The 11574-nt window shown below is 43.1% G+C and overlaps 1 protein-coding gene across 1 annotated transcript in view; it reads right to left on the reverse strand.

Moving 5' to 3' along the window:
• The window catches only part of SLC12A8 (solute carrier family 12 member 8), a 170306-nt gene extending 169697 nt beyond the window's left edge, over positions 1–609 (reverse strand). The window contains exon 1 of the mRNA XM_064286104.1: positions 577–609. Coding sequence (XP_064142174.1) covers positions 577–609 — 33 coding nt within the window. The remainder of the gene's footprint in view (positions 1–576) is intronic.
• Between the last annotated feature and the right edge of the window lie 10965 nt (positions 610–11574).

An 11574-nucleotide genomic window follows, 5' to 3' on the forward strand; every position in this document is an offset into this window, starting at 1 on the left:
AGAGCAGTCAAGACACTGAGACACACACCGGGTGAAGACAGATGCCATGTGAGGATTCACGTACAAGCAAAGAGTGCCAAGGATTGCAGAAACCAAAAGAAAGGCCCACAGAAGACATCAACATGGCTGAGATCTCAATTTGGACTTTCAGCCTCCAAAACTGTGAGAAAATAAATTTCCAATCTTTAAAGCCACCCCGTTCTGGTATTATTTGTTACGGCAGGTAACTAAGACAGGGCGTGAGTCTAACTATTTTTACCAACTAACAAAAGAATATAACTAGGTCTTCCTACAGCCTGCACATCAGAGACTGGGCAGGAAGAGCCTAGGTTTGACCCCACTGATGTTTTTATAGAAAGAGAGACTGAGATTCTACAGTGCCCAGTGAGAAAGAGGGAAGGAAGGGGAAGCAGCAACAAAATCATAGGAAAAGGGATGAACCAGAAAACCCTGGAATAAAATGCCAAAGAGGTAATACAGAGACCCCAGGGATGTTTCAGGGCCTTCTTAGAATGACAGGCAGCCTCCCAGGTGTCGACATCGAAGTACCAGCTTAGGTGTTCCCCTTTTGCGTACCTCTCCCTCCTCCACCATCCTCTCCAGCCCCATCACTTGCGGGATGCCCCTCAGCACTGTGCCAGTGTCCCACAGCTAGCCTTCTAGGGAGAATGCTGGCTAGACAGCGCAAACCTCCCACTTGGCATGGTGGCTACTTGACCCAGAAGGTGAAGAGCTGGCGGCTCCACAGCCTGCCTCTTGCTCTGTCCTGCCAGCTCTCTCCAAGGTTTCCTCCCCTGCTTCCACAGGCTGCAGTATAGCAGACATCCAGTAGGAGGCAGATGTCAGCTTCCCCTACTCACTGTAGTGATTTTCTTGGGGCCTCACACCCAACTTTCTCCTCTAAGGGAGGGTAAGGAATCATCTCTCACTTCAAATATGTTCCTCCCACAAAGTCCCTGGCTCCAAAGACTCCCTTTGTGCCTCCACCCAGTCATTTCTGTTGCCTGGAGGAGGGGAGCAGGTGTAACACTGGGGCGATGGTTGATAGTAGTAGGGCCAGTTCTGCTATCCTAGTAAGCCCCAGGGTAGAGGTCTGGTCCCAATGGTCGGTAGCTCTCCTAAAACCTAGTTGTCCTCAGATTTGGGCCCTAATCACCAACTCCAAAATAAGAAGTATCCTATCTGACGTTCTATCACATAGAATAACAGGTTGAGGGGGAGAGAGGTAGCAAAGCCAGGTAGGCTATGCCTCGTACGAGGTATCCTGGGAAGTAGAGATGGGGACTGAGAAGGGAGATTTAAAAAAAGAGGAACAAATCAGCTCCTCAGAAGGGACACCATAAAACCTGCTCCAGGGGACGCTTCCTCTCTCTCTTGTGGGGCCCCCCAGCCTGGCAGGGACAAGCTTGACAGGTTCCAGGAGCCCAATGACTCAGGACACAAAGTAGAGCTTGGTCCCGGGCGACCCCACCTTCATGCTCCCCACCACCAGGGTTATGCCTTTTCCTCCCCAGGGCCTTGTCCCTTTGAGCCCAGGGGTCTGCAACCCCGCGGGAAATACCATGACTGCCTGGTGGATGTTTGAGCCCCAAGGGTGAAGCCTTTCTCCGGTGGAAGGAGACTCTCTAAACTTGATCGGGGATCTAGAATGGCAGGGAAGTTGCACCTAGATCTTGCCCAGGGTAGGAAATACTCTGTTGCGTACACCCAGCAAGCTGAGCCGAGGATGAAAGAAAAATTTCTGCCAGAGTCGATGCCAGGAGCCCCTGCCCAGGAGCCTTTGACCTCAAACAGCCACCTCCCAACAGTCACCTGCCAGGCCTTCATAAACACATCTGAAATGTGAGATGACACCTTTTGCCTTCTGGCAGCTGCAGGACAAAAGGTCAGGTGAGAAACGCTGCTTCTGCCCACTCAGGTCAGGGGTGGGTCACAGCAAGACATGACCTGCCCCTTGCTTCCAAACCGCACTCATGGGAACGTGTCCTGCCAGGATTATACACACACAAGCCAGCCGTGTGCTTTTTCGGAGTTGATTGTTTAATTATTAATTAAACGCCAGAGGGCATCTCCAAGCTGCTGCTGAACTGTGAGCCAGTGGGCAGGCTGGGAGCTGTGTCCCTCCCCTGGGGCTCTGCAGGCCCCACGTATGGGGCACAGTGACTGGTAGGCAGCCAAGGACCAGCTCATCCGTGGGCCCCCTGTGGTGCCTGTGTAGAAGGCAGATAGCTACACACCTGCACCCTGGTGTTTTGTAAACTTGCATAAGAAAATAAGCCTGAAGCCTATTTGTCAGTACTAAGCACCACACCAAATTTTAAACGTGGGTGAGGATTTCTTCCGGGAAGTTCTCTCTCTTGAAAGAAAAGAGATCTTGTTGACCATGTATTTTCTATTTTCCCCCAGATAACCTGTTGCCCTCATTTTTAAGGAGGAATCCTTGCTCTACCACTCAACTTTGGAAGCTATGTCTCTAACCTTGCCCAGTGCAAACACTGGGGGAGCCAAACCCTCTGTATTATGCCAGCAGGACCAGGACAAACGACTCCAAGGAAATCTGCCCTGCCACCCCAGCCCATGTTGGGAATGACCATGGCTCTGGAGCTGAGGGTGCTAGGATCCCAGTGGGGTGGCCAAAGTCTGATTTCCCTGGATTAGAACCTGGGCAGCACCCTCGGTCAATATTGGCTTAGCCATTCCTAGAAATGTGAGATCTTTCTGGCCACGTTGGTCTCTTAGGACACAGAAGAGACCGTGTCTAAATACAGTACTTCCTGCATGCTTGATCTATATTTTTCCTGTGCCTGCACATCCTAATTCTTGCCCAAGGCTGGGAATCTCCCAGAGGCACAACCTGGTCACGCCACTGCAAGACCCTCAAGCACTGTGAAAATGCTGACACTGACGTCAGGTTCCTGCCTGAGGTCTGCCTCCCAGGACCACACAGCAGCTCCTTCCCCACGCGGCAGCCACTTCTGCCTCGAGCTCGAAGGCACACGTGCTCTGGACACCTGATGTTGTTGGCTGCCTTAGAGTTGGCTCCTGACTCACGGTGACCCCGTGCACAAAGGGAATGCAGTGCTGCCCAGCCCTTGGTGGCAAATGGCTCCCATGATTGGTGGTGGATCAGATCACCGAGATCCACAGAATTTTCATTGGTTGATTTTCTAAGGTAGATGGCCAGGCCTTTCTTCCTAGTCTATCTTAGTCTGAAACCTGATAAAACCTGATACCACCCCGCAAATTATAACATCCTTTTTTTTTTTTTTTTGGTACCCAAAATGCCATGGTCACCTAAACAGGAGCTTCCCCTGTCCTTCTCAACCTCCTGGGGAAAAGGGCACCTTTCCTGCAGGACTCAAGCTGCCACAAGGAAGTCTACCTGGCTTTAACACAAGGAGGAGCAACGCAGGCCCTAACACTCTTCCCTTAAGTATCAGGCAAAGCAGCTAAAAATCAACTACAAAAGGTTTATTCTTCCGGGTGCTTCAGTGAATCAGCCAATATTACATTCATTTAAAAATTCTTAGTGCTGAATATACCCTTTCACGTATTTTTGACTTTTGGAACCATGCTGATATTTTACGTACCTGAAATAAAATAAAATAAATGAGAGAAAAAAAATTAAAATAGAATACAAAGGGAAAGGAATTTACCTTACTGTACTTCAAATGAATAACGACCACATTGGAGGGTGAAAAGGAACTAACCAGAGCAACTTTTGAACAAAGACAAAAATAACTACAAACTAATATTACATTCTAGATTGTCTGTTGTGAAGGTATGAGTTATCAATTCTGAATTTATTTTCTATGAATTTTGTTGTTGTTGTTGTTAACTGCCACTGAGTCAGCCCCCAGCTCACGGCGACCCCATGAGCAATGAAATGAAAAACTGCCTGGTCGTATGCCGTCCCCATGATGGTTTGCAGATGAGACCATTGTGATCCACAGGGTCTTCATCAGCTGATTTTTGGAAGTAGATCACAGGCCTTTCTTCCTACTCTGTCTCAGTCTGGAAGCTCCGCTAAAACCTGTTCAGCATCACAGCAACACCCACTGAGAAGTGAGGGGTGGCTGCACATGAGGGGCACTGGCTGGGAATCAAACCCAGGTCTCCTGCATGGAAGGTGAGAATTTTACCACTGGACCACCAATGCCTGGCAAACAAGTAAATAGTCTGAATGAGAGTCAGTTTCTCACTGTTAGAGAAAGGAGTTAAAACTAAAGAAAGGGGACAGAATAGAAGAATGAACCCAGTGGGGTTCAAATGGAATTAGAGGTATCAGTTTCAGTTTATGGCTTTTAATATATAAAGATATACAGATGGATAGATACATATGTGTGTTTTTATATTTATATTCCTTCTCTCTGTCCACTTAAAGGGTCTGGGAGTAAAGATACCCCAGCAGCAATAAACACACATAGCATCCAGATCTTGGTTTCTAAATACCATTACTCACTTTAAGGAACCAGTGCTCTTTGGAGAAATGGCTGATTTCAGGGCTGCGGAAGAGAAAAGTGCAAAAGGAGCTGGAACATCTCATGCCAGAAAGTAAGGAAGGGCTTAAAAAAAAAAAAAATGACAAGGATGCGTCAAAAGGACACAGGAGACAGCTTGAAAGGGCTCCCACTGGCCAAATCTGGAACAATTTGAGCACTGAAATAAATAATAATAGCAACAAAATATTCATGGAATAAAATGAAAATCTGAGTCCAGACAGCTAAAAATAAATGACTAAATAAATAACTGAGGAAGAAGAGAAGGTGCTTCCTTACAGTGGAATACCAACTAATACATGTAGAAGGGATGATGGAGTCAGAGAAACCATTATTTTGCAACCATCATGGTAGTAATTGATTCTGCCGAGAATCACCACTGAATGCGAAAGCTAGTGGGGGAAAGACTGATTAGGAATAGGATATTACATAGACTCAAAGTATCCCCAACAGACTGTTCACTAATTACACAAGGAAAATTAGTAACTTCACCAAAGATTAACCTAGTGGGCATCATACCAAGTAATCAAAGCTAATATCACCAATAACGACACAAACAGAAATCAGGTACCTCCCAATATGATGTACCGAGAAGGACACAAAACCTAAATCTAATCATGAGGAATCATGTCCCAAAGGGGGGGGACGTTCTGCAAAATAACTGGTTTGTGTCCTTCAGAAAATGTCATGGTCACAAAAGACAAGGAAAGGCTGGGGAATTGTCATATATTAAAGGAGACAAGAGAGACATGACCACTAAATGCAGTACATGATCCTATGTTGGATTCCAGGCTGGGGGTAGGGTGGGGAGGGCCATAGGATATCAGTGGGATAAGTGGCCAAACGTGAATGTGGGATGTGGATTAGATAATAGGCCATAACGATGTTACGTTCCCTAATGTTGATAAATATACGGTGGTTAGGTGAAAAGAAAATTCTTTTTCTTAGGAAATGCACACTGAAGTACTTATGGATAAAGGAGTATGATGTCTGCAAATTACTTTCAAATAGTTTGGGAGTATGTGTGTGTATGCGTGTGTGTATGCATATATACATGTATATATATATATATGTATATAGTCCATAGTGTACACATTGTATGTAAAAAAGGAGTCCAGACACTTGTTTAAAAAAAGGAAAAGAAAACATAGCTTGTTCACTCTTGTACCCCGAGTTCCCACCATGGAGCAGATACTTATGAAATGTGAGTTAGTTGACTGAGTGAATGCAATGTGCTTTAGAAAATAACATTAGGCATCTCTTTTAAGATGGCAAAGGAAACACTTTCCTACCTCCTAAATTACCAAGGAAATAACAGAAAAGACACTTTTTTTTTTTTTTAATATGAAACTATAACGAGGAGGAGGAAGAAACAAGCACCACCAGCATATGAGCCATTTGGAGGAATTCCCGCAGATGAGCTTGGAGGGGCAGAGAAAAAGCCAAGGGTAGAGCAGCCCAGGGCAGCCAAGACAAGAGCTGCCTTCCCAAGGGCGTCTGAGAAGCTCAAGCTCAGAGCCAGCTAACCTAGGAGCACCAGCATGGGCCGTGGACAATCACTGAGGATAATGTTATCTTGAAGGCTTTATAGTGTATATAGAAGTAATACATATGACACTTAAAGCATTAAAGATTGGGGAGGGAGTCGTAAACAGACCTACAGGATTGCAAAGTTTCTACATTTTGCATGAAGTGGCACAAACTTTTTGATCTCAGGACCATTTTACATCCTTCAAAATGATTGAGAACCCTAAAGTGCTTTCATTTATACGGGTTATACCTATCAATATTTACTATATTTTAAATTTAAAGGGAGATTTTGGCTGCTAACCAAAAGGTCAGCAGTTTGAATCCACCACCTGCTCCTTGGAAACCTACAGGGCAGTTCTACTCTGTCCTATAGGGTGGTTATGGGTCGGAATTGACTCAACTGGCAATGGGTTATGGGTTTTAAAGTTTAAAAATAACAATAGCAAGCCGTTTACCTGTTAACATAAATGACTTGTTTTCATGAAAAATTATTATTTTCCAAAACAAAAACAAATTTAGTAAAAAGAGGCATGGTTATTCATTTTTGCAAATCTTCTTAGTGTCTGGCTTGATAGAAGAGAGCTGGATTCTTCTAACTGCTTCTGCATTCAATCTGTTGCAAAATGTTGTTTCTGAAGTATATGGATAAAAAAAAAAAAAAAAGTCTAGCCTCTCACAGTAACAAACAGAGTAGAAAAGAAGGTGTATTTTACTACCATTGATTCAAGTCTGAAAAAGTTACTGTCACTCAAAACATAAAAGTATTGCAAAAAGAAGGTGACATCAGATATAAGAAACAATGGTAGCCACACACGTCCCAGGAGAATTAAAGAATCTTTGAAAGAAATTAAAATCTTGTTGCTTAGAAGATTCTCCTTCAAGCAGCAAAGCTTTAATGATTTAATACTAGGTTTTCTTTCCACGCATCCATTAATAACCAAAAAAAGACAAACCAAACCAATTGTCGTCAAGTCGATTTCAACTCATAGCAACTCTATAGGACAGGGTAGAACTGCCCCCATAGAGTTTCCAAGGAGCGGCTGGTGAATTTGAACTGCCGACCTTTTGGTTAGCAGCCATAGTTCTTAACCACTGAGCAACCAGGGCTTCTGTGTCCATTAATACCAGTTGGTTATTCAAAAGTGTGTGTGCACGTACACACACACACACAAAATCTTATTATTGTAAATGCTGTTTATTGTTTTAAACTTTTTATAAGCCACTATTACAGATAAGAAAATGTTCATTATAACTGCAGAATAAAGTGTAAACTTTATAAACCTCAACAATTAGTTCAAATACTAATAATCCAACTAAGAAAATGCTGGAAACAAAATGAGAGAAATGGAAGGAAGAGTATTTATGCCAGTGCCCTATTTTTCATACCAGGAAGCAACAGGTAAATGGATAACAAACCGATAACTTGATCCAGAAATTAAAAGGAGGTATAAGTGTATTATTTAAAGTTACAATGATAACCACTTAGAGGAAATGAAAATCAAAAACCATTAGCAGTGATTTCCTCTGGGGAACAGAGGTGAACGAAGAGAGGAAGAATGTTTTCTATGTTTTTATTCTGTCCTGTTTGAATTTTTTTTTACTATATTCATGTATTACTTCTATGATAAAAATACTAATTAACTTTTACTTAAATATATTATTAAAAAATTTTTTGTTAATACATTGGGGTGTTTTTACTTACCTAGAGTTAGCAGCCCTGATCATAGCTGTACTTGATTTTGTACGGTCAATGAATTCACCAAAGGATGCTTGGTGGATTTGAACTGCCAACCTTTTGGTTCACAGTCGTAGCTTATAACCACTGCACCACCAGGGTTTCTACCTGTCATTTGAATCACATTTTAAATATACTGAGAGAACTGGATACTTAAAGGTGGTGAAGCCTTTTGTAAAATTAATGTCTGCCTCAAAATTTGTGTACCTTTAAAAATATATATGTAATTTGGGTTTTTCTTTGTGTTGCTCTTTACTGATAAATGCCTAAAATAAAAGGAAAGTGATTCAAAATGAGTCATAGCTTTCTGTTTTCTTTAAAGCTCTGTGAACACTAGGATTCATGTCACAGCAAATTTGTCATACGGATCAGACATAACTATTTTTGGCTTGGTGGGCGTTACTAGGGCACCATTGCTTCAAGTTAATTAGTAAACACTTAAATCCTGTAACTGGTGACTGGGACCATGGAAGTGACTTAAAACCTATCTGCAGATTAGGAAAAGAACATCAGAGAATTTTTACACAGACCAGCGGGTTTCACTCCACTATCTTCTTTTTCTTTATGCCTGTTCATGTGGAAAAGAAAACACTCATCGAAACAAAAAAAGAGAGATTGGAAGAGAATGACAGATATACGGGACCTTTCTCCTGAGAAGTGGTAATGCTGAAGTATAATTCTATTAGAAGCACATCAAAGCTGGACAGGTGTTACCTGTAAAGACCTTTCTGAAGTAAAGAGTATTCTAACGCATACCACCACCACTACAACCACCACAGCCTTTTAAGGTATTAAAACTCAAGAGTGGGGAAAATTTTTTTTAAGAATCAGATTAAATTTTATTTGATAATTATTGACGAGCAAGAAGATACTAAAACAAAACAAAACAAAACACCTAAATCCAAACCTGTTGCCATCGAGTCGATTCCAACTCAGTGTAGTCAATTCTTGCTATTCATGGTAGTTCCAACCTAGAAAGACTCTGTGAACACTCAATTAGCAAACGCGTCTTTTGATTTCTTGACTGCTGCTTCCGTGGCTGTTGATTGTGGATCCACGTCAAATGAAATCCTTGACAACTTCAATCTTTTCTGTTTATCATGATGTTGCTTGTTGGTCCAGTTGTGAGGGTTTTTGTTTTCTTTATGTTGAGGTATAATCCCTACTGAAGGCTGTGGTCTTTGATCTCCATCAGTAAGTGCTTCAAATCCTCTTAGCTTTCAGCAAGCAAGGTTGTGTCATCTGCATATTGCAGGTTGTTAATGAGTCTTCCTCCAGTCCTGATGCCACGTTCTTCATATAGTCCAGCTTCTTGGATTATTTGTTCAGCATACAGATGGAATAGGTACTCAAATTACAAGAACAATACTTCAGAGTATATAAAATTGCATCTAGGAATCTCCTTGCAAATTAAATCTAGTAAATGATGGCAAAGATTGCATTTTTTCTATATCTGACCATGGATGAAATGAACCCTAAGGCAGTAAGAAGTTTTGAAGTTGCTCAGCGCACCCATTTACATCTAGGCAGAATCCCACCTAATTTGTTTCAGTGCAGAATCACTTTCATTCCAGTTTCTAGGACACTTTCCTCCAAGAAATAGATCCATTCTACTGTTTACAAATACGGAGCTTTTTTGGTCCAGGTATCATTTTCAGGGTTGGCCTCCTAGGCTAAGTAACAAACTCAGAAACTGACAGGGGAGAAAGGGCAGGAAAGGAAGCTAGTGCCCCATGACCTGTCCCAGACACATCTCAATTCTGAGACCAATCTCTGTCGTTTCCTTTCTCCTGTCCTATAGACTCCAGGACCGTCAGTCTCTTTTCTTCTGTGGCCTCCAAAAGTTGGTTCTGTTCAGGGACTAGAGATGGTTTTATAGTGAAGCTAAGAACTTAAGTTTCAAGGCCCTTCACATGCATTGAGTCCCTTCCAAAATTTATACCTAATTTTGTATTTGTAATTTGTACAATTTTTCTTAAAGAGGACCCCCCCCCCCAAAAAATTGTATAGCCTCCATGCCCTACAAATCCTGGGTCTGGCTCTGCCAGGGAGGGAGAAAGACAGGGGACCCAGGTCACAGCTCCAGCCAAGCGTCCTGCTCTCCCACCATTTGAACCCCTTTCCTTATCTATAAAATGAGAGGTTGTTAGCATGAAGTCCTGGTCTGACCTTTCCTTTCCTTTCTCCTGAGTTACACCCATTTCTCTACATATTAATAAAGCAATGTGTTTTTGCCTAGAATGTGGCCACAAAACTTCACTTTGCATACTGGCTTTTCAAAGATGGTAAAACAGTTTTGAAAAATGCATAGCAAAAGCACAAGTCTGTTCTTGACTGTACACCACTGGCTAATAAGGATGCAGAAAATGAGAGCAAAGCTTTTTTTGGTGGAGCCTAACACCAATGTTCAACATGATATCATAACCTAAAAATTAGATAGTACACAGAGCTGTACTATGGAATCAAGAGCCTTGGTTCCCGCCTGGCTCTGCTACCCTTCACAAATGTGCCTTTGACACCTCTGAGTTTGTTTCTTGACATGCTAAGCAAGGGGCTAGAGGACCCCTAAGGACCCCCCATCTCTTAATATGCTTGATTCTATGTTTCTTGCCATTGCTACCTCCTTGTTCACCACTGTCCTAAAACTTGACCATACTCTCTTGCGTACTCTTATCATGACAAGCTAACCTAGGTAAAGAAACCCTAGTGGCATAGTGGTTAAGAGCTACTGCTGCTAACCAAAAGTCAGCAGTTCGAATCCACCAGGTGCTCCTTGGAAACTCTATGGGGCAGTTCTACTCTGTCCTAGAGGGTTGCTATGAGTCAGAATCAATTCAACGGCAATAGGTTTTTTTTTTTTTTAACCTAGGTAAGCCACTCAATTGAGACAGGGAGGGAGCAAGGGAGGGAATGACAGAGGAAAAAAAAGACAGGGGCAGGGAGACAGGTCATGCTGGGCACTGTGTGGGGAGACAAGGAGCAGGGCCAGAGGTGGGTCATACCCAGGGACACAGCAGGCCTCAGAGACCTAGAAACACTTCCTCCCACACTTGGCTAGATGACACGGTTCTGACGGACACCTGCTTCCTGGGTCTGCACTGGGCTTTTTTCTAGGATGATCAGCTCAGGCAAGCTATCCGTGGCCCATAGACTTCCTAGAGAAAGGTCCTCAAGGACCCACCCCAGAGAAGCTCACATCTCCGTAGGAAAGCTGATGGTGAAGAAAGAATGAGTCATTCGTCACCCTTTTGCTTTTGGTCCCCATCACGTGGTACAGCTTCCCTTTTAAGTTTTTCTTTAGACCACCCAACCCTGTGAGAAGGAAGACAAAAGCCTTAGATTAGCTGGAGGCATTCTTTACTCATTGGAACTGAGAGGTTTCTGTTCTATTCTTATTTATTTTAGTATCTCCAACAGCAGCAGAGGGAGATCCTGGCAAGAGCAGGCACCCAATAAATACCTGTTAAGCTGAACTGAATTTTCTCCCTATACCCAATGCTAAAAGCATTTGATTCTGCTGGGCTGCAAACCACACTCAGCGTGTCTACTTGCTGTCTTTTCCCGTCTCCAGCTACCTGCTTTCTCCTGCCAACTTAATCCTTTTAATACACCGTGCTTTTTGCATCCTCTCCTGTCCAGTAACTGGCAGAGGCAAGCACAGAATCGAAGCTCCTCAGCCTGACATTCACCTCTCTCTGGCACCGACTTCCCTTTAGCTGTCCTGTCCCATATTTCACAAAGCCCTCATCTACTGAGCTTCAGTCTGATGTCGCTTCATCCAGTGCCTGAACAGGCCTTCTATTTAGTGCT

This window comes from Loxodonta africana, chromosome 1, assembly GCF_030014295.1.
Source record: "Loxodonta africana isolate mLoxAfr1 chromosome 1, mLoxAfr1.hap2, whole genome shotgun sequence".
Lineage (NCBI taxonomy): Eukaryota > Metazoa > Chordata > Mammalia > Proboscidea > Elephantidae > Loxodonta > Loxodonta africana.